Source organism: Balaenoptera ricei, chromosome 14 (genome assembly GCF_028023285.1).
Source record: "Balaenoptera ricei isolate mBalRic1 chromosome 14, mBalRic1.hap2, whole genome shotgun sequence".
NCBI classification, from domain to species: Eukaryota; Metazoa; Chordata; class Mammalia; order Artiodactyla; family Balaenopteridae; genus Balaenoptera; species Balaenoptera ricei.
In genome coordinates, this window is record NC_082652.1 from 1744045 (window position 1) to 1771711 (window position 27667).

General features: G+C 52.4%; 1 protein-coding gene across 1 annotated transcript in view; it reads right to left on the minus strand.

The window, feature by feature from the left end:
* ADGRD1 (adhesion G protein-coupled receptor D1) overlaps positions 1 to 27667 on the minus strand; it is a 150277-nt gene that overhangs the window by 80264 nt on the left and 42346 nt on the right. Inside the window, exons 12-13 of the mRNA XM_059894801.1 lie at positions 26193 to 26268; positions 16185 to 16326 (exon numbers count right to left, since the gene is read on the minus strand). Coding sequence (XP_059750784.1) covers positions 16185 to 16326; positions 26193 to 26268 — 218 coding nt within the window. The remainder of the gene's footprint in view (positions 1 to 16184; positions 16327 to 26192; positions 26269 to 27667) is intronic.

Consider the following 27667-nt stretch of genomic DNA (forward strand, 5'->3'; position numbering starts at 1 on the left):
CGGGATTTCTCCAATAAACATAACCCTCCGGGGACTGGGGGAAGGAGGGAGAGAGATCGCTAGTGAAAACCCGACAAGCTGTGACTGGAGCTGCGGGGCAACGACTCTGCTGGCTGCTGCCCTTCAGGGGGACGGGGAGATTCGTGGTCGGACCTTCCACGCGCCCCTAATAAGCTGCCCAGCTGCCGCTCCTCACCGTAAAGGTCACAGAATGATGACTGGAAACTTCAACCGAGACAACAAATATATTTTCGGGAAACCAAACTGAGCTGTGAAACCCACCACAAAGCTGAATTTTCAGTGTCAGAATCCATTAGGTGACTCGCCCATGGGGAGGGTCTAAAAGGAGCTACAAGCTGAACAATAAAGGGTGGGTTTGTGAGACTGTCTTTGAAGAGAGGCAGCTCGTGAGCTCGACCAGGACCCCAGGCGGAAGGGTTGCTCCAGCTCGTCTGGCGGCAGCAGCCCGGCGGCAGGTGGCAAGGCTGGGGCTGACATGCACCTCTCCAGGTGAGAGGTTGTGAGCTGGTGCTGCTTCCCTGGGGAAAGCTCCTGCGGCTTGTGTCTGCAGGGCTAAGGGCTGCATCTGCACGGAAACGTCACCTCTTCTCTCTGAGGGTCAAAGGGGTGGGAATCATGGGAGTCCCCTGGCGGTCCAGTGGTTAACACTCCGCGCTCCCAATGCAGGGGGTGCGGGTTCGAGCCCTGGTTGGGGAACTAAGAGCTCGCGTGCCACAGCGCGGCCAAAAGAAAAAGGGGCGGGTAGGAATCTGCATGGGGAAGGAGGCCAGCCTGGGGTCATTTCAAAGGCATGCTGCCCAGGTGGCAATTCACAGAGGAGTCACTTGAACAGCAGGCAGACACCCCAGATTTGGGAGGTGGGGCTGACAGCATCTTGGGGGGTTTTTGAGCCGCAGCAAAAGCCACCCCACTGTTTGGCATGCAGAGCTGGTCCCCGGAGGGAAGGTAGGTCATCTTGCCTAAGAAGCCCCAGGTCTCTGGGGAGACAGGTGGTTGGCACCCGCGTGCCCCATCACGAGCTGCGGAGTCTCGGAGCTCTGTGTGGTGGACCTGGGTGGTCCAGTAAAGGCCAATGGCAGAGAAAGGAAAGGGGTGCCCTGAAACCAATGACCTAATTTAAGACAGGGACTGAATTAAGGGTGGAGGGCTAGTGTTTGCTAAGACCCAACCTTTTGGAAAAGATAAGCACGAGAATGAATCTGAGCCCTGGGAGCATGGAAGCTGGAGTCGGGGGCCGGGGTGGGGTGGGGTGATTAACTGGAAAGGACAGGTGTGTGAGGTGACCGTATGGTGTCTCGAGTTGTGGACCAAGTCATCCCAATAATGGGTCAAAAGGTAGGTGCATTCCAGCTAAGTCCCAGAGTTTCCATCAATCCCACAAAATCCACCAGGACCCACAGACTCAGATCCGGGAAGAAAGTCAGCCAGGCCTGGAGGGAGGGAACAGGAGGACAGCCCAGAGTCTCAGCTGAGCCAGGCAAACAGCTGCCCTCACGCCTCCCCCACCAGAGCCGGTTCTGCTCTCAGAGGCCTCAGCCCAGCGCGTCTTCAGGAAGGGACGTGGGCTGGCCCAGGAGAGAGGGCTGGAAAGACACAAACCAGCCCGAGACTCTGAATCTCAGCAGTGATCTCCAAGGAGCAGTCGTAAACTAAGGCGGGGAGTTCTGGGGCAGCCTGAGGCCCTCTCCATCCCTGTTTAACTGGAGCTACAGACAATGGGACCAAGCCTTTGCCCGACCCTCATTCCCACGGTGTCCGTGTGGCAACTTCAAAAACACAGAGTGAGAAGCGGTATCTCCTCTGCCCGGGTGTACCCGGAACGCCCCACGGGAGGATGCGGAGCGATGAGAGGCACCTGGTACCCACAGTCACCCCAGGACCACACTGTCGGCTGAACAGGCTTCCCTTGCGCACAATAGGTGCTCTGTGTTTGGCAAACTGGCTAGTTAAGCGATGGGCTTTTACAGGAGTATTAGATTACTGGTCTTCTGTTTCTTTTCAGCGTACTTGGGAAACACGGCAGTTGCTACACACTGAATTATCCGGCATCCATGTTTGGCCATAAAGGCGGGGGAGAGCACTTTCGCTGCTCCTTGGAAGTGGCAAGAGCGCTGTTTCTCGGACTCAGGCTGACACCCTCCACCCCGGCCCTGACACACAGCTGGGTTCCTCTGTGGAGGGGGGACGAGGTGCAGTGATCATGCATCCGCCTCCGTGTTCCAGCACATCAATCAGAGTGAACGGTCCGGGCACAGAGATCTCACGCCTTAGAGGGGAAATCTGCCCCCCCGCAGTGGTAGCTGTCACACTCAGAAACCTGGCCACCCTCCCCGAGGGTTTCAGTAGCCCTACTGACCTGGAAGGGGCTTCCTATAGACTCCTACACTACCCTCTGCGGTAGACAAAACGACACCCCCTCGCCCGGAGAGATCCCATCCCAATCCCCAGAACCTGGGAGTGTCACTTTACGAGGGAAAGGGGCTCTGCAGGTGGGGTTAAGTTAAAGCCCCTGAGATGGGGAGATTCTCCTGGCTGTTCCGTAAGGACCCAGTGTGATCAACCAGAGTCCTTGTGAGCGGGAGGCAGGAGGGGCAGAGGCAGAGGAGAGGTGACCTCAGAAGCAGAGGTCAAAGAGAGAGGTTTGAAGATGCCGTGCAGGCAGAAGGGAGAGGTAAGTCAAGGAGCGGCAGGGTCTTTGGAAGATGCAAGGACACAGAGCTCCTTGGAGCCTCCAGAAGGAATGCAGAGCTGCTGGCACCTTGACTTCAGCCCAAGGAGACCAATGTTGGAGACCTGACCTCCAGAGCATTAAGATGATAAAGCTGTGTTGTTTTAAACCACTCCGTTTATGGTGATTTGTTACAACAGCAATAGGAAACTAACACACCCTTCTTCTGGAGAAAAGGGTGGCTACATTGGATAATATAAAAACGTTTAACTTGCACATGACCAAAATAGTCAAAATGAAACATAACAGACAATGAGTTAATGCTGTGATAGGCAGATGGCCCTTAGAAGTCAAAGGATATAAGCAATAAAAATGCAAATGGCCAGACTTCCCTGGTGGCGCAGTGGTTAAGAATCCGCCTGCCAATGCAGGAGACATGAATTCAATCCCAGGTCCGGGAAGATCCCACATGCAGCGGAGCAACTAAGCCCGTGTGCCACAACTACTGAGCCTGCGCTCTAGAGCCCACGAGTTACAACTTCTGAGCCCGCGTGCCACAACTACTGAAGCCCGTGACCCTAGAGCCCATGCTCCACAACAAAGAGAAGCCACCACAATGAGAAGCCCACACACCGCAATAAAGAGCAGCCCCCACTCGCCGCAGCTAGAGAAAGCCCACGCGCAGCAACGAAGACCCAACGCAGCCAAAAAATAAAGTCATTTATTAAAAAAAAAAAAAAAAATGCAAATGGCCAATTCAATAGGAAAAAGTGTCTAGCCTCACTCATAATCAAAGAAATGCAAATAAAAACACAACAATAACAGTACTAGAAGACTTCTTGCCATCAGAGTTTGCAATGATGTGGGGAAATCGGGGCCGCTTGGGGACAATGCAAACTCTTACAAGCTTTTGAAGGGCATTATGTGTGTCAAAGGTGTGTGTCAATGTGTGTCAAATGTTAAAATGTGTATCTCACCAAAAGTAGCCAAGGCAGCCTGGAAGAACCAAGTTGGGGGGTCTGAGCCCATCTCAGGACCTATTAGAAATCTGCAGCAGTTTGGAGAGCGAGGTATTGGCACCAGAATAAACAGATAGGAGCAGAGTGCAGAAACAGAATCGCATGTAAACAGTGAACTGATTTATGACAAAAGTGACACTGCAGTGTAAAGGGAGGGGGAGGGGTGTTATCTTTTCAACAAATAGAGCGAGGAAAATTAGCTATCCACCTGGGAAAAATAAATAAATCTTGACCTCCACTTCATAGCACACACAGAAACAATTATAGAAGGACTAGATCCAAAGGTGAGGGAGAAAGCAATAAAGCTTTCAGGGAGCTCAGGGGACTATCTTCATGACCTTGGGCGAGGCAACATTCCTCGACCAGGACACAAAAGCCCGAAGCATAAAAGGAGAGCTTGATGAAGTCGACCACATTAAAACTTAAAACTCCAGGAGACAGCCCAAGAGTAAAAAGGCAAGACCCCATCGGAAAAGATAGTTGCAATGCATACATCCAACAAGTGACTCATACCCAAACTATATAAAGAACTCCTAAAAAAATCAGTGAGAAAAACAAAGCAGACATCCCAATACAAATATAGGCAAAAGACCTGAATAATATACACAAAAAGGCATACCAGGATGGTGAACAAGCATATAAATAGTGCTGCACGTCCGAAGCCCTGTCCTAGATGAATCTCATCCAGGTAATGCTGAACAGAGGAAGCCAGGACCATCTCAGTCGGGAGGTCAAGTGCCCAAAGGAAAAGCAACTTCAAAGGCCAAGTGCCTGCATGTGTCTGAGCCGCAGTTCTGTGCAGTGGGGACGTTAAGGCCAGAGGCTCGGGGTCACTCAGGAGCCACCTGGAGTCCACCCACGACGGTTCTCTATTCAAACACCTTGGCTGATGAAACACGTGTGCTGACTCAGGGACCAAGGTGCCCCCGAGACATTAAACAGGCTTTTTGGGAGAAGAAATCTGTCGGGCTCGGAAGGCAAAGCTCAGGAAAGCTTGGGGGGGTGGGGGGATGGGGACAGGCCCCAGGCTGTGACTGGGCCCCAGACGGGTCCCCCCATGGCCCAGCCAGGCCTGCGACCACCCCGGCCCCTCAGCACGGCCCCCTCTGTCCTCTCACAGTGCCCAGGGTCAGAGGACACGCTGGGCTCACGAACGTCCTGATCCAACTTGCCTTCTGCAGCCTGACCGTCTGGACTAAGTGATGGGACCCGATGTCCTCAGAAATGGACTGATGACATGACCACGTGGTGTCCCAGAAACGCACGCCCAGCGCATCTGGTGGGCCACCCTCAGGGTCTAACTGGGTCTAACTAAGTGTCCCCTCTAGGACCCCCCAGGACAGGCCTGGGGACCAGCCTGCGGCCACTGTCCCTCAGTAACCCCAGGGAGTCCCCGCTCTGTGCCAGGAAAAGACGCCACGTCAGCCCGGGCCCCGCTGCCGGGATAAAGCGCAGCAGCTCTGAGCCACGCACCCCTCGACGATGGCGGGACAGTCCCCACATGTCCGCGGAGCCCCTCTCGCCCCGCCCCTGCCCACCGGCCCGGCCTTCCTCAAAAAAACGCTTCCCATCGCACAAATCATTTTAACTCAGAAGAGCATGCCTCCAAAATCGTCCTCAGAAATGCAAACGCAACCTTCAAAAGAAAAACCCCCAAAACCCTAGAGAACGCTCGGCTGAGACAAGCCACAATTACTGTCCTCGGTTGGTCTGACAAAATTTCCTCTCCGCCTCGCCTCAGGACGACAGTCTTCACTCAAAGACTTTCTTTTTTAAAAATAACTACAGTAACCCACCATTAGAACAGAGATTGCATTCTAATCCACCCTTTCTTTTTCTCTGGTTTCCAAACTGGCACCTTCCTGACTTCAGAGAAGGAAAAAATGTAAACTTCTACCAAACGTCCAGCAGCTGCCTCGAGGCCAGCCCAAGCCGGAATTCAAGCTGCAGCAGGAAAGTGAGAAGTATTTTAGAAGGATTGACTCCCCCTGCCGCCCCCCACCGTCACTCCCCGCCCCACTCCCACCACTCCCCCCCCCCCCCGGTCCACACCATCTTCTGAACCACTCCAGTGACAAGGTGTCAAGGACCATTGAAAGACGGAGCCCCTGCCCAGAGCCTCCCAGAGCAAAGGGATGCTTATCCAAACATCTCTCCTTAGCTGCTGGAGTCTGGAAGGGTGGTGTTCTTAAAGAAAAAAGAACCATGTTTTCAAAAAGCATAGCAACACTCAATTTCACCTGGTGCTGCTTCTCCAGCCACCCCTGAAGGCCAGCGGCTTTCAGCACCACTCGAAGCCGTCCCCCGCCTCCCTCCAGCCATGACCCAGGTCACACAGCACAGCTCAGGCGGAGGCGTCGGCACCTGCTTCCTGCCCACGCCTTCCGGGCCTCTGTGCCGGGGGGCAAGAACGCACTGTCACTTGGGGGCAGCGAGTTCCAGGAAGACTGCTCCCCGTGCTGTATTCATCTGGCCATCTGGGTGATTGTCGTTGTCTGTGGTCGACAGCTCGTAATGCTGCGTCTTCAGAAATGAGTTAAACACACACACACAGATCACTAGAGCAGCCGAGGGGAAGGAATCCGGCTGGCGGCACCCATTCTCACAGTGACCTCGTGTGCAGAGACTGAGCTCTTCCTGTTCTCTCTGCTATTTGTCACTCCACTGCTCCCCGAACAGCCAGAGGCCAACACAGAGGAGGGAGAGAGCAGCCTGGGGAGAGGGGTCCATGTGCAAGTAGACACACGCTTTTCCAACAGCACAGAAGAGAGGCTATACCTCTCACAATGGGGAAATACAGGCAAACGATGTCATTCACTCCAACAAATTGCTTGCAAAATATTGGAACCAACTCAAATGCCCATATGCAGGAGGGGAGTTGATAACCACAGGACGGTTGAATAAATCCACACGGCAGAGTACTATGCAGCCGTAAAAAAAAAAAAAAAAGATGTGGACAACCTCTATGAACTGGTTTAGAGTGATCTCCAGGGTATACTGTGGAGTGAAAAACTGCAAAGTTCAAAAGGGTTTTTATAGCACTCTACCCTTCATGGAAGAAAGGAGATATAAGAAAATGTACATGCGCCTATTTGTTCAATGCAAACGAAACACAGAAAGGATAAACCAGAAATTAAGAGAACGGCTTACCTAGAGGGCATGGCTGGGGATGGAGTGCAAAGAACAAAGAACAGAGGATGGAGCAGGGCAGGGTGGGGTGCCATGCCTCTGAGTGCACCTGCTTGTGTAGATCTGACCCTTAGGACTCTGGTTACATTTCACATACCGCCCCCCAAACAAATCAATAACTAAAATTGACCAGAATGGGGCACATCCATCACTGAATACAAACAACCACAGATGAATCTAACTGTATCACAAATGATTAACCCACTCTGAAGGGAAGGGAGAAGAAAGGAACCAACCTAGGTAACTTTGTAAAACAGAATTTCAACTGTATAGTGTAAGCTAATGGCAAAGAGAATGTGAACAAATACTGTCCTCTAGTTAGTACATTTGTTTCCCACGGGGGTGTGGGTTAGCAATCCTGAACTACTCTGTATGTGTAATATATTTTATTTTACAAATAAGTAAAAATACTGAGAATCATGAGAGCCAGCTTTGGAGAAGGAAAGATATAAAAAAAAGCCTCGAATGAATCCTGTGGTCTTTGATTGCAAAGCGTTATCAGAATGAACTTACACTTTTTAACGTATACATACAGATGGATAGATATAGATAAATATATAAATGCATGTGTTTACTTGTTTAAGTACATACATACATTTCAGAAGCAATGACACCCCAGTAGAAATGAGCACACTTTGCACCCAGATCCTGGTTTCTAAACACCACTAGCCAATAAAATGAAACAGGGCTCCTTGGAGAAATGGTGGATTCCATGAGCCTAGAATATCTTTAATGCTAGAAAGTAAGGAAAGACTCAAAAATGAGGAAGGCATATCAAAAGGACACAGAAGCCAACTGGAAAAAAGCTCCCAATGGTCAAAGCTGGGACAATTTGAACAACAAAATAAATAATGACAGTACTGGATTTTAGCCTACAGAACAAAATGTCCAAGAATCATATTGATATGAATAAATAATTGAATAATTTGTCCTTATATTAAAGTTCCAACTAATAAATGTAGAAAGAATGATGGAAATAGAAAATCAACATTAGGCAAACACTACAGCAATAATTTTTGCAGGTAATAACCACTGATGGACACTAAAATTTTTGGAGAAAGTATCATGAGAGGTATGACAGCTGTGTAGTTTCATGGTATCTCCCTCACAAGAGATTATAATTTGCAAAGGGAAAAACGATAACTGTACAATGGATAAACCTGGAAAACACCCCCTCAACCAAGCAATCAAAGTGAGCATCACGGATGATAATAAATGCCATCCTTTACTGCCTGCGTCTGGTCTGAATTGTGCCCCCAAATCCATCTGTTGGAGACCTAGTCCCCAGGACCTCAGGATGTGACTGTGTGTGGAAACGGGGCCTTAAAGGGGTAATTAAGGTAAATAAGGCCATAGGGTTGTTCCCTGATCCCACATGACTGGTGTCCTTATAAGAAGAGGACAGAGATCACATAAGAACACAGAGAGAAGGCAGCGTCTACACACCAAGGTAAGAGGCGTTAGGAGGAACCAACCCTGACGACACCTTGATCTCCACCTTCCAGCCTCCAGGATGTGAGACCATACACGTCTGTTGTCTAACCCCCTAGTCTGTGTTATTTTGTTCCAGCAGCCACAGGAAACTCACATAGTCTGGTGTGATCCAATAAGAAAGGCACAATTTCACTTCTGGGGTGCTCTTGTCAAAGATGCATAAACTCAACCTCGTCTTGAGAAAACATCAGATAATCCCACACTGAGAGATGTTCTCCAAAGTGAGTGTCCTGGACAATTCAAGCGTCAAGGTGCTGAAAGACCAAGAAAAGCTGAAGAACCACGACAGGCTGGGAGGTGAGGAGACAGGTGAGGTCCTATATGGAAAAGCCTTAAGCAGGAAAATTGACAAGATCCAAAGCATGTCTATTGACTAGTTAATATCACTGTTAATTTCCTGGTTTCAAGAATTGTACTTTAAAATATTAACATTAGGGTGAGCCGGGTGTATGGGAACTCTGTCCTATTTTGCAGTTTTTCCTTAAGTTTAAAATCATTTCAAATAAAAATCTTTAAAAAACCATAGAGGTTGTAAACTGGTGACCGACTAGCCCAACTCAACCCACAGATGTATTTTGGTTGAAAATGTTAAAAGCGAATTTGAATCAGCTGCCAACAATACAAATCCAGAGATATAATTTTAAATCCAGGTGTATGGCTTCCCTTCAAAGATCAGAAGTTGTGGCACTACCTCTGAGGAAGCCACGCCACATCACCCGCTCCCATCGGCAGGACCAAAGCTCCCTGTGTCCTGACGCCGTTCCCCGCATCCAGATGGCCTGAGAAGGTACAACACCCTGAGGGCACATGGGTCCCAGCCCCCCACAGGGGAGAGCCTAGGGCTTCCCTCAGAGTTTGTCCCCAAGCACGTGTGCGTCTTGAGACTCAGATGGAAGTCCTGGGGCTAGAATTTGTCAGGACTTCTGTTCACACGGTCGACCCCATCATTTAGATGCTACACTTGTCAAGGTGCACGAACCCCACACAGGTGATACTGGGGGAACTACACCCACTTCCCCGCCACCCTCTGGCCCGTGACGGGCATGCGACCCTCACACACCAACTGACATCCTCCCTCCTGCTCTCTCCCGGGGCTTTGAATTGTGAGGAGGGGACACATGCACAGACAAAGAGGTGGCCCTCACCCAGCACCAGCGCAGGGCCCCTGTGCGGCCCTGACCACTCCTGGCTGGAGCTCCCCTCCAGTTCTGTGAGCTGCAGGATGTCCTGGAAAACGCCCTCTTTGCTAAAGTTCATCCGAGGCTGGAGTTTGTTCCTGCACCGCAGGCTGTGAACTGAACAAGCGCTAACTAACCCCCGTCCCGGCTTACAGAGGACGAAATGGAGGCAGGGAGGAGAACACCCCACTCGAGGTCACACAGCTGGTTTTTGTTGAGTCAACGTACGAGCCAATGAATAAACATCCCGGAGGACAAATGATACCCTCGTGTTTACTTGTGAGTGTTTCATGATGCAGATTTTCTTACTACCCGCTAGATTACTCGCCTCTCTTACTATGAAGCGACTTCAGATGGGCGATGGCAGCCCCTCCACACGAGGCTCGCGCTGTGCATGGCTATGGCAGCCACGCCGCCCCAGCCTCTGAGCTGGTCACCGTGGTCCGCATCCTGCCTGGGCGTCCTCCCGCGTGGCGGCCACCGAGCCTCCCACGGACTCACCGCTGAGGGGCGCACGGCCGTCACGGGTCGGAGCCGGGCAGGCAGCACAGTGTGTGCTCTGACCACAGCCCCGTCGCTGGTCCTCTGGGAGCTGGTGTCAGAAGCGCAGAGGGGCAGACCCTCCATTCTGGCCACTTCCCGGGCCAAACATCACCGATGCTAGATCATCGCTGTCACTGGACTCAATCCCTTCCCAACTTTACGACAATCCTGATGGATGGACGGCCTGTCTTTGGGACTGACAGTCAGAGAGCGCTAAAGCCGGATTGATGAGTAAATTTTAGACAATAGCCATCGAAACTGACAGCACTTAGCTCTTCAAGAGACTGGCTTTTGGTTTTCTAATTCTCAGAGTTTCCGAAGAATCTGCTTGTCTCAGGCTTTGCTTCCTTCTGGGGGTAGCAAAGGTCTCATCTTCGTTGACCAGGGAAAGGTGACCGTTCAGTCTCGATTTACAAATTAAGATTCTGATTAGAGGCTGTGAGCGATTCTAACTGGCCAGAACACTGCCATTTCTGACCCATCTTTTAGGCAGGGGACTTTGGCACTTGCTACAGGGACCAGTTAACCACATCAGGGTGGTGCCCTGAGTAACTTCTAGAGGGGGCTGTGCATCTGCTCCCCGTTTCCATCCTCCTCAGCTGGACGGTCTATTGCAACAGCCTCTACATCACTGCCAGCTGCCCGGCCAAGTGCTCTGAGCTGGGAAAGGCTGCAGCCCAGCAGGGTCCCCGTGCTGGACGGGACACACGGCGAAGCAGCAGAAAGCCACCTGCAAATCAGCATGACTGGGGTCGGCCAAAGGACAGGGTCGGAATCTGGACAGTTTGATGGTTTGGGAAGCAGGGGACATAAGTGAAGCAAAACACTGCGATGGGTTTGAACACAGGCTCCGGGGACACACACGCTGGGTCCCAGGCATGCCTGGCACAGAGATTCCGAAGAAGACATGGCACAGGAGCCCTGGCTACACTGGCCGTCACAGCCTGTCAGACCCGGGTCGCTACCCACAGACAGCACAGAACCATAATGAGCACTGGGGACTCAAGGCAAAGGCCCTGCATATCAGGGCAGTGGACTCCGGTTTGTTTATTTCACTGTACCAGTAACCGACTCGAGTTGGTTTCCTAAGAAAATACTGAGAACATTTTTTTTCATGTAAGGATCTTTATGGCAGAACATCACAAAAGACATTGGCTGATGGTGAGGTCCTGAGGGTCGGGGGCTCTGGAGACGGCGCTACTCAGAGAGGGGCTGGGAGGGAGGGAGGGAGGGAGGGAACCGTGATAAACAAAACAAAATCACCCCCGCTCTTCAAACTCCAGGTTCACACCAGCCTGATCTAACAAGGAGGGTGGGTGTGGGAGTGTGGGCATGTGTGTGTGTGTGTGTGTGTGTGTGTGTCGGGTCTCTGTGTGTCCTGAGTGTGTGTCTGTGTGTGTGTGTGTCAGGTCTATGTGTGTCCTGGGTGTGTGTGTGTGTCTGTGTGTGTGTGTGTTGGGTCTATGTGTGTCCTGGGTGTGTGTGTGTGTCTGTGTGTGTGTGTTGGGTCTATGTGTGTCCTGGGTGCGTGTGTGTGTGTCTGTGTGTGTGTGTCGGGTCTATGCGTGTCCCGGGTGTGTGTCTGTGTGTGTGCTAGGTCTGCATGTGTGTATTTGTGTGTCAGCACATGTCCTGGGTGCATGTGTGTATGTGTGTGTGTGTGTCAGGTCTATGTGTGTCCTGGGTGTGTGTGTATGTGTGTGTGTGTGTGTGTCGGGTCTATGTGTGTCCCGGGTGTGTGTCTGTGTGTGTGCTAGGTCTGCATGTGTGTATTTGTGTGTCAGCACATGTCCTGGGTGCATGTGTGTATGTGTGTGTGTGTGTCAGGTCTATGTGTGTCCTGGGTGCGTGTGTATGTGTGTGTGTGTGTGTGTCGGGTCTATGCGTGTCCCGGGTGTGTGTCTGTGTGTGTGCTAGGTCTGCATGTGTGCGTGTATTTGTGTGTCAGCGTATGCCCTGGGTGTGTGTGTGTGTGCACGCACGGACACATCCCCGCCCCGTGAACTCTCTGAGGGTCTGCACACCGGGAAGCCCCGCCTTCAGGCCATCCGCCCCTCCCTCCCCTGCCCGCTCAGCCTCGTGCCTCAGCTGCAGGCCCTGGTGCCCAAGGCCCCCGCTCCCCAGTACAACCCACAGCCCCAGCACAGCCTGGTCGCCAGCGTCCACCGTGACTCACAGCCCCCTTCCCTAGGGCCACTTCAGCCTCGGACACACATCGCTTCCAGAGTCGTTCAGAGCAAGGCTTCTCTGCTTTTATACACCTGGGTTACAGATGCCACATTATAAAACCCCCAACACTGGAAGCATTAAAATGCCGCTGCTTCACGCCAGGACCAAATTTCCAACACTGAGCCTCTGGGCCCGCCGAGCTGAGCCCGCCGAGCTCATTCTTGCCGAGTTGGCTGCGTCCTCGCAGTGGCGGCAGGGGAAGAGCCTCCGCCCCGGGGACGGGCATCTCTCCATGGGAAGAGGAGCCGCACAGATACACACAAGTAACAACACAGCTCCTGACGAGGCCACTGCTGTGGCGCTGCCAGCTCTGAGCTCGGCGTTCCCTCAACAACCACTTACGGAGCCGCTGCTGGGAGCCAAAGCTCGACGCCAGGCATCGCGAGGAAGGAATCAGTGATTCCAAACAGGGCCCAGGGCAGCCTCTCCAGAAACGCACGGGCTGGTTTAAGAGATGGTCGATTTGCATAAATAATAACATACGGAGGTGGTACTGACGCAGTGCAAAGACGGCCTGGAGGGAAACGTGGTCCTTCCCTGGGGACATCAGAGAGGGCTTCATGGAGGAGGTGGGACTGACCCCAGAGATGTGGGAAGAAGGCCCTCCAGACACAGGGAGGGGCACATGCGAGGGTGGAGGCCCACCAGGCCTGGACTTCACGGGAGAGCGAGCATTTCCATTCCTCCAGACAGACGTTCAAGCAGAAAGTCAGACTGGAAAGGTCCGCTAGAGACCGACCGTGAGGCCCCGAGTTGAAATGTGTCTTCAGGGAAACCTTAGTCACCGAAAGATTTTAAATAGGTGAGTAAGACCACCTGGCATGTGTTTCTGGAAGATAAGCCTGGAACTCGGGGAGAATGAAGCAGGGAGAACAGTCAGGAAGCTTCTAGCTCATGCAGAACCAGGGGAGGCACGGCGGGGCAGAGCAGGTGCGACGGAGGCTCTGAAAATAGGGTCACAGCTGGTCCTGCGCAGGGACCCGGACCCAGGAGGGCGCCAGGGTGCCAGGCTCAGAGCGGAGAGAAGGCCACCTGGTGACAGAGGACAGACACAGAGGACGTGCAGGCTCGGGGGTAACGTGACCACCTGCACACCTGGAGCCGAGAAACCTGCCCGGAAACAGGAGCGAGGCCGAGGGAAGAGGTGGGTTTTGTGTCATAGGGAACATCTGCTCGGAGGTGATGGCTGAAATCACGGCATGCCCATGAATTCAGAGAAGTAAACGTTCATGCAGAGGGGCTGAAGGAACAGCTGTGTTAGGGAGTTAGAGCAGGGGGTGCAGCAGAGGTGGAGCTGACACCAGGGAAAGGGCGGCACCTGCAGGGCGCGGACCGCAAGCCCGGGGCTGGGGCGTCAGGGGCTGCGGCGGGGCACGGGCCTCGACGGAGCCCAGGTGAGCAGGGGTCTCTGGAGGCGTGTGAGACCATTTTTGCAGCTCGAAAATGTGTATGGAAAGTGGAGATAGTAAAAATCGACTTTAAATAGTTTGAAGAAGGGAAGGGAAGGTGGATGTCACATAAGATCTCTGGAACTTGGAAACCATAGTAAAAATCGACTTTAAATAGTTTGAAGAAGGGAAGGGAAGGTGGATGTCACATAAGATCTCTGGAACTTGGGAACCACCGATGCCACTTCTGCATGTACACACCTAAAAGGACCAAAAGCAGGGTCTTGGAGAGATGCTTGCACACCCACATTCACGGCAGCATTATTCACAATAGCCTAAAGGTGGGAGCAACCCAAGTGTCCATTGACGGATGCATGGATAAACAAAGTGTATGTAGTCCATCCTCACCATAGAATATGATTCAGCCTTAAAAAGGAGGACATTCTGGGACTTCCCAGGCAGTCCAGTGGTTAAGACTCTGTGTTTCCTCTGCAGGGTACGCAGGTTCAATCCCTAGTCGGGGAACTAAGATCCCACATGCCTCATGGCACTGCCAAAAAAAAAAAAGGAGGACATTCTGACATTTGCTACAACACGGATGAACCTTGAGGACTTGATGCTCAGTGAAATAAACCAGACACAAAAGGACAAATCCTCTATCACTCTATTTACACGAGGTCCCCAGAGTAGCCAAAGTCATAGAGACAGAAGGGAGAAGGGTGGGTGCCGGGGGCTGAGGACGGGGAGGGGGGGTTTGTGTTTAATGGGGACAGAGTTTGTTTTTCGAGATCAAGAGAGTACTGGAGATGGAGAGTGGTGACGGTTGCACAACAATGTGAAACGTACCTAACATCACTGAACTGCAAGATTGAAAATGGTTCAGAAGGTCAATTTTATGTTATGTGTATTTTACCACAATTTAAAATGTTTTAATGTTTTGTGATCTTCAGAAAGAGAGACAGAGAGGTAGGTAGGGTGAGAGGGGCATTCTCAGGTCAGGACAGTTTGCCTGTGGATGGAAAGGGCGTGAGAGAGAGGGATGGAGCAGGCAGAGAGTGGGGGCGGAGGAAGGGAGGGAAGGTTCCTGAAGAAGAGAAGGAAAACGTCCTTCCCTGAGGAAGGAGGGAATGATGAGAGGGACGTGAGAAACCAGCGAGATGGTCAGGATGAAAGAGAGAACGGAGCAACGGCTGTCGGGTGGTGCCATCAGCCTGGGAAAGCACAAATACAGACGAACACTGGCCAGAAAGCGTGGACAGCCGGGCAGAGCTGGGTTCTGAGGGAACCAAGAAGGGGACTGACCTTCGTGGGGAATGAGGGTCAGGGGGCAGGGTGAGACGGGAGCTGCAGTGACAGCGACTGTGTCCTGACTCACTGGCTTCCCTCGATGGCCGTCTCATGGAGGAGGGGATGAAAACACACGTGGACGGCCCCAGAGACTGGCACATAGTAGGGCTTCAGGTAATGTTGGTGGAATGGGATGGAACAGTATAAAACGGAACAAAATAGAAAATCCTGGCAGGAAACGTCTTTGTATGACTTCAAGCAATCAAAAATATATTTAGTTCTTATTCTTGTACATATAGAATGGATAAACAAGGTCCTACCGTAGAGCACAGGGAACTACAGTCAATAGCCCATGATAAACCATCATGGAAAAGAATATGAAAAAGAATGTGTGTGTGTATATATATATATATATATATTTATATGTATAGCTGAATCACAGCAGAAATTAACAAAACATTGTAAATCAACTATACTTCAATAAACTAAATTTTATATATATATATATATATTGCATTTTTTAAAATAAATTCCTTGAAAAACCACACCTTCAGGTGTCGAATCAACACTGTATCACAGCACACGATCCTGACACAGGGAAAATCGTACTTTTTAAAGGACAGGTGCACACCTGTGTCCCCAGTACATTTGTCGTTCTTATCACTGACAAAGATAAAGTGAAGGCAGAGAGAATTATGGTTACAATGGGGCAAAACAAACAGTTCATCACTCAAAACCGAAAGCATAAAAAAGTCTCTTCGAAACACTAAACTGTGTTTCCCAGAGAGAACCAAGCTCTCCAACTTACTAATGGCTATTATCAAGATAAGGGCGAACCAGTCAGTATATCCCCCTCCTCCAAAAATGACATTTATTGTAAATCAGAAATACCCATGATTGTGGCACACACACCTATGAAAGTGACATCTGTTCTTAGAAGCCTTTTTACCCAAAGTCAATACTGTGTGCCCAACCCCAGTGCCATCTGGGGGATTTTCCACTGCTGTTCAAAGATAATCCCAAGAAAACGAACGCTAGAAAGAGGGAAATGCTAATCCTGGCCAGCACCAATCCATCTAAGATTCTTTATACAATCGTACATACGAATATTCCTTGCTGCAAAACGAAATCAAAGAACAGAAATGAGGACAAATTCACTCGAACTCACCAAATGGTGCCTGAGATGAACAGTGATGAGCGGGGAGCCCGATAAGTTCTGGGAGAGCTTCGGCGTCGGGAAGACCTCCAGGGAAATCAGATAGCTGGTCACAGACAGCAAGCAGTTTTTGTAGTTTGCTGCCTCAGCAATCCTTGGAAAGAAATGAAAAATCATTACAAAACACACAAAAAAAGAAAAAAACCTTGGGTTTAAAATTTAATGTTAAGCCTGAGATGTTTTGAAATCTTTTTGGGATGGGGCTTTGATTTCTATCAAAGAGCTGCTCTCTTTAGGGCTTGATGCTGGTACCAAAAGGTGAGATGGAGCCTTTGACCTCACAGAGCCTATAATCTAGTAGAAGAAGGGGGGATGGCCCAGGATGTGGGGAAGAACAGAAAGGTCAAAACAATGAGCCTGAATCTCAGCCATCCATTTACTTGACCTTGGACAAGTGACTTACCTATTGGAACTCTATTTGCCCTAACTATAAACCGGTGTGGTAAATAGTAGTGTGATAGATGCCTGTTGTCTTGTCACCCAGTAGCCCTTCACCCTTCTCCTGATAAAGGCACCTCAGCTTCCCTCCAGGCGATCATCCCTTCCCCACTTGCAGCCCATGTGCTTTGGAGGGAACTCCATCCTTGACTAAGAGTAAAGCCTGCTATCCTGACCTGAACGCATCAGTGCACTGCATTCCTCAGACCATGCTGACTGTTCAGACGTGAGCACATGGTCCAAGAAGATCCGAGGAGAAGTAACAAGATTCAGACGGAAACGCTGGGTCAGAGATTCTCACTTCTCTCTGCTAGACATCAGCCCTGAAGCATGAGGTCCCAGAAGTGGCTTACAATCATGAGCAGAGAGACTGACTGGGAAGGGGATCCACCCCCTGGAAGAGCTGAGAGATGGAGCTGAGTGACATCAACTGGATGCTGGATCAAGCTGCTCCTGAAGCCAGCTGCCCATGCACTTTTCAGCTTATGTGATCCAACAAACTCCTCTTTTGCTTAAAACAGTTTACGGGACTTCCCTGGTGGCACAATGGTTAAGAATCAGCCTGCCAATGCAGGGGACATGGGTTCGAGCCCTGGTCCAGGAAGAGCCCACATGCCACGGAGCAACTAAGCCCATGTGCCACAACTACTGAGCCTGTGCTCTAGAGCCTGCAAGCCACAACTACTGAGCCCGCGTGCCACAACTACTAACACCTGCATGTCTAGAGCCCGTGCTCCACAAGAGAAGCCACCGCAATGAGAAGCCCGCGCACCGCAACGAAGAGTAGCCCCCGCTCGCCGCAACTAGAGGAAGCCCACACGCAGCAACGGAGACCCAACGCAGCCAGAAACAATAAATAAATAAAATAAAATAATAAAATATATAAATTAAAAAAAAAAAAAAAACAGCTTACACTGGGGTTTCTGTCACTTACAACCCGATCAAAAGAATCCTGACTGATATACACAGTACTTGTCTCATGGAGTTGTGAGGCTGAAATGATATTCAGGGCCAGGACTAGGGCGAGGCAAGCAAGGAACCTGGGGTGCAAGATCTAAGAAGGTGTTCACGTTCAGGGCCTGCCACGTGTGGTGCTTGAACAACTCCCAGAATGCACACCGATCTGAATGTTGTGTTCTCGGTGTCTGCTCGAGCCCTCGCCCAGCCTGGCGTGTGGCAGGTAATCGGCAAATGTCTGTTGCCTGAATCTGAATTTCAGACAGCTACGCTGGGATGCCTGCGGCGTGGAGTCCCTCGGCCCCCGCTGGGGCCGCCCATTCGCCTGCTGGTCTCTTGCCCAATCTGGACTTTGTGTGTCTCCTCTTCGCTCTCCAAAGCCCGACTGGGGATTCTGCCCTCTATGTGCGTTTATGTCCGCAGGACTATCTTCATAACATCGAGCCGAGCCCTGGGAGCTGGGTGCACCATCTTCTCCCTCCTCCCTCAACTAGTTGTGCCTACTAACTAGCCTCAACGCTGCTGACCTGGAGTGGAGCCCGTGGGACCCATGCGGCTCCTGCAACCGGCCCCCTTCACACACCACACCCGGCTCTGCACACAGGCTCCTTACACGTGTCCCTAAGAAAGAGCCGGTCCCCAGCGGCACACAGAACTGTTCCTGGAACTGTCAATATGAGGTGTTTAAAAATATATCGCTGTAAAGCTTTAAAACCCCAGCCCTGCCTTCATGGAAAGACCCTGCAAGAGGGTCTTTCCAACAGAAGGTCACCAAGGACCCGGGTCTGTAGCAAAACAGAGGCATGGATTCCTCGTGTCTGAATATCACCGAGGTTGGAATCTTGAGGGGCTGCTGGAAGCTCAGAGAACACGGCTGATTTTCTGTCTGATTGTCCTTCTCTGGGAAAATGTCACTGGTGCAAGCCCAGAACGAGAAGACACACATAGAATAAGTCACACACATTAAAAAAAAACAAAAGACACTGAAAAGAAAGCAGCACGCTAGTTCAGTGTTTCTCAACCACTGTTTTCATCATCACCCCCTCAAGAGTCTTATTAGACACTTTTTCCCTAACACCCTGCCATCACCCCATCAACACCCCGCCCATCCTGTGAGATTTTAGTGCCACAGAGATACAGTAAATCTGCCTACGTACATAAAACATGCTCTACACAACTCTGCAGAGTCAACACCACTGTAATAGCTCAGACTCCTTGCCCCCAAAACCAGTCTTCACCCCACAGAGGTGATATCACCCCCACTGAAAATGCATGGGGTTCAGCCACTGCCGTGGAAACCTAAGACTGGCTTGATGTCACCAGGGACCAAATCAGACCCAAAGACAGAAAGATGTGGTCCCCGGTGACACAGAGGCCAGCTCGCTCGCAGAACGAGGGGGCCGCCCAGGTGGACGGCCTCTCTGGCCGCGATTCCGGGGAGCTGAGACGCTTTGCACTCACCCTTGCCAGCGCCTTGCAATCCATGCTTCCCTCCGCAGAACTCCGTGCGCTCAGCACGTATGTAATTCCAGCAAACAAGCTAGAAGTCATTTTTCTAGCAAAAATTAGGACTCCAATATTAGCCAACAATAAAATCACAACCATGAGCATGACACCCTAAAAATACAGCATCATTTGTCACACACCCCTCTTTCCCCCTCCGTGTACGTTTTCTAATATTTCATCCAGTCAGCTGTCTTCTCCCGCCAGGAGGTCAGCTCCACCAGGGCCACGTTCTTACCCATTCTGTTCATTGCTCTCCCAGCTCCCAGAACCATGCCTGACACACGGTACATTTTCAATTAACATGTGTTGAATGAATGAATCTTCTCACAGGCAGACAATGACGACTTAAGAAAAACATATGGGAAAAATGTAAAACACATGGAGAACCTTCTCTCAACAGACAGAATGCAAATCCAGAGTGGATTCCTGGATTCCACCCCGGGAACACATGGATTCAGCCAGATGTAGTCTGGGAAACGGCGCCTTTGAGGGCAGGAATTGATACCAGACTCACCAAATCACGGTAAGGCTGACGGTCTACACTGCGTCCTCAGGAGCATTTTTAATCTGGAAAAATGCAATTTCCCAATATGGACGGGTTTACACCGATGCTCTCCAGTGACTCACTTCTCATGCAGCCAGTGAGGCCCTTCCTTCTGGCTGGGTTCGCCCTGCGGAGAGGCCCCGGTGGGGGTCCAGGGTCACCGAGCCAGGAGGAACCCACCGCTTCCACACGACCCACCCAAGTCGACAACGACGAGACACCAGAAGAACTAAGAAATTACTGTTTACTTTTCAGATGTGATAATGGCGGGAGTTTACTCTGTAGTTTTTAAAGAGTCTTTATCTTTTAAAAATAGAGACTAAATATTTACAGATGAAACTACATGATGTCAGAGACTGCTTCCAAATAACTGGTGAGGCCGGGTGTGCAGAGGAAGCCCAAACGGCCGTGGGTTGTCCTGGTCATAACCCGGTGATGACCGTCTCTCTGTTTTTACAGATGTTCAAAATTTTTCATAGTAAAAAGAGGATTGTTGTTTTTTTTTTTTACCACTTCATTTAATCTCTCTGGTACCTCCAACTGTAATAAGAGTTTCGCTTTGGTTTCATAAATCTGATCCAGGTTTGATTTTTTTTGTTTTTAATCTCTAATCTAGGGAGCAGTAACGCTTGGAGGCTGGATTATCTGTCACTTTGGAGCTGATCACACCAGGGCTTGGGGGTCTTTTCTGGTTGGGAAAACCAGCTCATTCTAGATGCAAGGAGGGAACGGGGCAAAGGAGGCAGCCAGGGGGCGGGGGCCGCAGTGTTACGCCCTGTTCCCTCCTCTGCACAGACCCCTGTGCCGCGCTGCCTCATCCAGGCCCCATGCCCTCTGCTTTGGGCGCGTTCAGCCAACGGGAGCACCGGTAGGAAATCAGAGGCGTCAGAGAGGAGAGTAAGGCCCACACAGGGCTGTTCCCGTGGCGTCACCCCAAGTTGGCCCCAGCCCACCGAAGGGCCCGGTACCCGTCTGGTCCCCACACACACCCCTCCCTCTTTGCACAGGGAACTGTGTTCTCCTGCCGCCTTCAGCCCAGGGCCGTAGCAGTACGCCCTGTCTCCTTGTTCCAAGAACTTTCCTGTTACTGTACTCTATCCTTTTTAGTGGGGAGCCCACCCCGACCATGGCCTTGCGAACGGCCCCTCCATTTAACTTCCCCCAAATTACCCATTTGGCCCCTATGGGGGACCCGACTGACACAGCCCAAAGTCCAGCCCTGCAGCCTCACCTATTTCGGCACATTTGAGCCACGACCCCTCTGCTGGTCATCTCTGCCTTCAATTAAGCCAAGAGAGGATGGAAGATTCCAGGATCTCAGGGGCAGATCTGGGAACTCTGAAATCTTCAAGCAAAACACCCAAGCGCGTGGCGAGATGAGCTCTGGTCCTCAAGCAAGAGAAGTTAGCACACATGGGATAAGAAAAGGGGCCTCAGGAAGAGACCCCTCCGAGTAAAAGGGGCCCACAGTTAAGCCAAGTTGTATAGGGAAATTAAAAAGAAAAATTTTAACTGGAAATATTCCCTAGTAAATGGACTACTTTTCTAACGAGTCCCCACTCAAACATGGTGCCCTGGTCACTCCGGGGTCTAACCTCATCCACCCGTCAGAGCTGTGTTCTCGCTGACCATCAGGGCAGCAGCAATGAGACACTGAAAACACCAAGCAGAGGAAACTTGAACCTCATGAAAGATGCTGCCCAGGGTGACAGGGGAGAGAACACTGGAGAGACTCAGGAGAATTCTCGAGTGGACGTGAGGCCTCTGGCCAACAGACAACCAAAGAGGAAAGCGCCCACCAGGACGGTGGACGTGAGCTCCGCGGTACTCAGGTGGCTCAGTGGCCGAGTTCTCCGTGTCCAGAAGTAGCTCAGCGGGGTCTCTCAAGAGAGAACGGCAAGAACCAGAACTTCTGCCTAAACCGGGACCCTCCTCTCCAAACTTCGCATTGCAAAAGAGTCACGCCCACAGAAAATTTGCTAGAAACTGTGCACCTAGATTCCCAGCTCCTACCATTCTGCCACATTTGCTTTATCTGGCATCTCACACTCTAGACACACACACACACACACACACACACACACACACACACGCCTTTTCGCTGAACCATCACAAAGTACATCATGACACTCCACCTCTAAATTCTTTAACAGGGACCCTCTAAAAATAAAGACTGCCTTCTACATAATCACCATCCCATCATCACGATCAGAAATCTGACACAGCTTCCATCATCATCTGGTGTCTGGTCCACCGTCCAACGTCCCCAGTGTCCCCACGGTGTCCTTCCGAGTGCAGCTTCTTTCCCGTCAAGGAAAGGACGGCATCCATTTAGTCACCGTATCCCCTCAGTCCCCTCTGATCCGGAACAGTCCCCGCTCTTGTTACTGCTTTTACTGCATGCATGTTTCACAGTCCAGACCAAAGTGTTGCAAAACGTCCCTTGACTTTCCTCGTGGGGAGCGTCGGACCGAGCGTCTGGGGGCAGGAGGACCCTTCCCACTGCTTCGCATCAGGGGACGCAGGACGTCAGCCTGTCCCGACGTCGGTGACACCGAGCGTGACCTGTCGGCTGAACTGGCGCTCACACTGTCTCCGCTCCTGGGGACCTTCTCACGAGCTGAGTAGCGGGTACCCTGAGGGGTGACGGGGAATAACCCCGGGCCCTCACAGCCCTTCACCCGCTGGTGTCTGCCCCGAGGAGGTTTGCCCGATCGATGGCCACCCCGAGGGCTGCCACGTGGCGACCATGACCCTGCCATCCTTCTGCCTGGATTGCTCGGCGTTACTCTACAAAGCAGAAGTGCAGACATTTAAGCCAAGTCAACCCCCGTAGAACGTGTCCTTCTGAAGCCCGTGTGAGTCCGTCGCTGAGACGCTGAAACCCAGAGGCACGAGCCCCAGCCCTGCCGCTGCCGCCGCCCCGTGGAGTGCCGCACCCTCTGGGTCCCGGGTCTGTCTGCGGCGGAGAAGCAGGTGACTCCGCTCCCTGCTCAGCGCGGACGGCTCTCTGGAAGGAAACGGCAGCCCCAGCTGCTGGCCTGGCAGGTGAGAATCAGCAAGAACAGAACTCTCCTTATCACTACGGGGCCAGGGGCCAGGGGCCACGGAGGAGCCCCCGTGTGCAGGCGCCTGCAGAGGCCAGCAAAGCCCCCGCGCAGGACCTGTGGACGGTCAGGCGTTGCCTTGGGCGGCCAGCACATGGGCCCTGAGTGGCCTACCCAGGGCGGGGGGGATGGAGAGCCCGTCCTGCCCCGACCCCCTCCTCGTGCTTTAAACTCACGTGTTGACTCCACTCCCCGGGGGGCTTTAAAGGACATTATGATTCCACTGCAACCTTCCGATCGCACAAAAAACCATAAATGTGTGAAGATGACGACGCACACAACTAAAACGGAATGAAGTCAGCTGTGCGGACGAGTGCGGACACTAGAACGGTGTGTCGCTAACAGCGCGACTGCTCGAACCCGCTTCTAATCCTGCGTGGAATTTGATAATCGTCTTAGAGGCGGAGAGCAGGAGACCATCCAACACCTCATGAAGCGATAAGGGAAGTGCTTCCATACCATGTTCCAGGGCTTTACTTAAACCATTAACTCAGTGCTCACGGAGACCCTCAGAAAGTGGGACGGCCGTCCTCCCTCTTAGAAAGGAGCACGCGAGCAAAGAGACCACCAGCTGGTGAGGGCAGCCAGCTGCGAGAAGAAAGCCGGGAGCCTGGCTCCCACATCCAAGAGCGAACCACAGCCCAACTGGTAAGTGTCACCTCCGCGCTGCCTTGTGCTACAGGCGCAAGCACCACAGGGACCACACTTGCAGAGCTTCGGGGGTGATTTTCTTTGTTGAGGTTCATGTTGACAGTAAGACATCTTTGCATCAAGTGTTGGCTTTAGAGCTAAAGGTTCAATACCTGAGAAATACACCGTCATCATTGCAAAATCATTCTGGTTTTGACTTCAGGAAAATGAGCACTTAAAGTCTCTGCTGACAGAGTTCAGAGGTCGATGGTGTTAACGCCAATGGGTAGAGGGCTGGGAGGAGGGGGATTCTCTGCCTGTGCAGGTCTCCAAGCCCACGATTTGCAGGGGGTATAAGAGTTGATCACGGCGCTCCGGGTCCTGAGGCTCCCAGGAGTCCTGCTGCGTACCCCTGGGCAGTGAGGACGGTGGAGGGAAGGGAAGGCTGGAGCCCTTAGGACGGAGGGAACCACACCCAGCGGCCAAGCTTCAAGCACACACTTCGACTCTCCACGGCAGCTCAAAGTCAGCCCCAGCCCCGTGCGCTGCTGCCAGCACTGATGTAACTGTCCACCAGGGCTGTGCAAACCACAGGCACTGCCTAGTCTTATAAATAAAGTTTTATCAGCACACACCACCCCATGTCTTTATGTATTGTCTGGGGCTGCCTTCCCACAGCTCTGCTGCAATAGAGACACTATGGCAGGTAAAGCCGAAAATATTAACCACCTGGCCCTTTATGCAAAAGCTTGCCAACACCCAGATAGAGCGATGGTTCCGGTCACATTAATTCAAAGTGCCTGCTGCCGTCTGCAACCCTCGATCCTGCCTTTCTCCCCTTTCCTGAGGGCGAGAGGTACCGAGAACGTGGTACAGACGCCGTTCTCCCCACGCCCCTACCCCGGCCCGCGGCAGGGCTCGGCCATCCCCAGAAATACACGTTCATGGATTTCACTGAAAAGTCCGTTTCAGTCGGAACCTCCAGCAGTGAGAGCTGTAAATAAGTATTGATAAATTGGGGCCAAGGATGGGTCCACTATTCATTCATAATCTCAGGTTTGGAGAAATCTCCCCCAAATATTCAAGAAGGCATGTTTCCAAGGAAAGTGTGTGGCATCTTCCTTTGTGATTTTCCTGAAGAATTCTGGAAAGCACACCCAGAGTGCCAGGTCCGTTTTCTGTAGTTATAAGGCTCCCCCAGGCAACCAGGCCCAGAACCGGGCTTTCTTCCAGGTCTGCAGCTAAACCACGACTGTTTGCTCCCTTCCCACGCCCTCCTCCAGGGTTTTGTACAATGAGCTGGTCCCTCACATCAGGCAGGAGAGGAGCCTGAGAGACACATGATACCAGGGCTCAGGTATCTGCATCATTAGAAGGTATTTATCATTTCTTGTTTATCTGTACGCGGTAAAAATAGCTGCCTGCTTTTCCATCACACACGCCTCCAAATACCCGGCAGCAGCGCCAGTGTCCGAAACTTGCCCCTGCAAAGCCTTCCCATCAGCAGAGACAGCGAACTTGCAGGAACGCCCGTCCTCATACCATCAGCTTTCCCAGGCTCTGTCCCAGGGTGGGAGGGCAGCGGGGCCTCGGGGCCAGGGGTGGAGGCCCTGTGCGGCTCCCTCTGAGATGCACGGCTCTCTCTCCAGCAACTTTTCGGACGGAGCCCCTGCTCTGGGCCGGCACTGCGCCAGACGTGCGGGAACAGAGATGGACCAGCCCCTGCCTGCTGCCCTCCACGGAGCCCCTGTCTGGGGCGGATCTGTGCCCGACAAAACCGGCTTCACCTTCCAAACACTAACTGCAGAGAGGGGTCCCTTGGGCTCATACCTCGTTGGCCCTTTCCCGGCACCGGCCCTGGGCTCTGCCGCCCTGCCCCCTCCCAGGGACCCCATGCAAGGGAGGAGTGGGCCCCGGCCCTAACCTCTCACCTCTCCTAAGGGAACCAGCCCCTCCCTGTGGTCGGAGTCGGGCTGACCCACCCCCCCAAGCCCCAGTGGGTCATGTGAGCAGACCTGGCCAATGAGAGGGCAGAATCCTCTCCCACCAAGGCTGGGGGCCCAGATGGGCATGTGACCCAAGTGGGCCAACCACAGCCCTCTCTGGATTTTGAATGAAACTGACTTTTCATTGATGAAAGAGATTCGATTTCCTTCTTGAGATCTCAGGACCCCAACCCACGTGGGCCTGAAGCTACCTGGAGCCAGCCATGCCTCTATGGAGGGGCCTGCCTGGAAATGAGCTGACACAGAGGAGCGCAGAGGCAGGGGACATAGAGACCAGGTCAAAGAAGCATCCTCTGGGTCCCTGGATCCAGCCGTGCCTGAACCCGACTGACTCCTGCCCTTCTTAGTCGCATGAGCCCTCAGTTCCCTGACCTTCTGCCTAAGCTGATATATCCAACACAGTCTTGACTGATATAGGCATGTGCTACTGGCTTCCCATTCTACAGAAGTGGAAACTGAGGCTGAGAGGTCACTTGACTTGTCCAAGGTCACACAGTTCCAGGTGGAACTGATATGGTCACTCAGCCTATGCTCCTGACCACTGCACTATCAGCCTACACCCCAGGGCTTGCTGAACCCCCAGTGTAGGGGGTCCCTGCGTCTTCCTCCTTTGCCCTAACAGTGAAGCACCAGGAATTAGCGTCACAAGTTCTCTGATACAATACTGCGTGTGTTGGTGATGGTGGGGAGGTGCAGGTGTCACAGCCGTCAGCCACCCAGCAAACAAGCACCCCGTTTCCCGCTCCGTGCTGTGTGGCCCCCAGAGACTCACTTGGTGTTGGCCGGCTGTATGCTGCTCAAGTAATAGTGCACCGAGTGGTAGAGAAGGCCCACGACGGTGGTCCAGGCTGGGGAAAGAGCAGATGGCCAGACACCTGTCAGCATCCCAGGTGACAAGCAGGAGAGACACAGAGCTCCCCGCCAAACCCACTCGCCCAGCAACACACAGTGCAGACCTCACACCCAGGAACCCGGCAGATCCTCGGGGGGCGAGGGGAGGGACACTCAGGGGCAGAACTGGCCACAAGCACAGAATTTGAGTAGAGACTCCCCTCCACTCTTCAACTGTGAATCCAGCCGCGGCGATCGCACCCTACGCTGCCCGGGGGTCAGCTCTGGACACACGGATGCTGCAGGTCCCGGAGAGCCAGACACCAGGAGCTTCTGAAGGCAGAGCCCCCGTCGAGCTGTGGACGGCAGCGCCAGGCGACGGCACTGCAGCCGTGAGCGCATCCCAGTGGCTGTCTGCATCTGGAGTATTTGCAGCAACGCCAGCGCTCGAGAGAGGCAGGATTTACAGTCACCCAGACATCTGTCACGCCTTCGGCTGGGTCCCACCTCTCTGTGATATTCCAACTTGGAAACAAGAATCATCTATTCTGTTACCTCCCCGCATGAGCTTAACAGGAGGCCGGGAGGAGCAAACTGCAAGCTGACCTCCGAGCTCTTCGGGATATTGGTTGAGTGTGTTAAAATTTCAGGGATGTATTTAATGATTCACATAACACTTACCGTGTGCCAGGTACTGGTATAAGCTTTGCTCTTTTAATTCTCACCACACTATATTGAGGGAGGTACTAAGACTGTCCCCTATCACAGATGAGGAAACTGAGGCCGGGCAGGTTCAGTAACTTGCCCAGTAAGTATGTGGCTGACCCAGGATTCGAGCCCAGGAGTTCCATCCACAGAGTTGGTGCTTGTGACGAATAAGCTCTACCGCCAAGTGTGAGAAGCTTCCGTACGTACAGACCATGAGGCTGCGGTCCTGCCAACTCTGAGAAACTGAGGATTTCTAACAGATCGTGCAGCCACGTGAGATGGCAAAAGATCCCACATGCAGTCGGTTGACCTCGACATTGTCCCTGGACCCCCCCAATTTCTGTAGTTCACCCTGAGTGCAGGGGGACAGTCCCCTGAGAGCAGGACACCCCGACATCCCTGAGCACCTTTCACACAGGCAAACTAGAGGGTACAGGGAGCAGAGGTTGGCTCCCAAGGGCTGGGGAGTGAGGACCCCGTGCTGGGGATGGGACACCATGGCCCTACACCCCGCAGCTCGGCCCCCAGTCCTGAAGGCAGAACCCGGCAAGTGCATGGCCTCCGGCCAGATTGTCAGGAGCTGAGAATCCACGACTCCCCAGACCGCCCGAGGCCCCTGGGACGGAGGGACAGGCCTACAGAGGCACAGTCACTTTTCAAGGGGCAGACGGGACAGTCATGGCAGCAAAAATGGCCAGAGCCACCCGG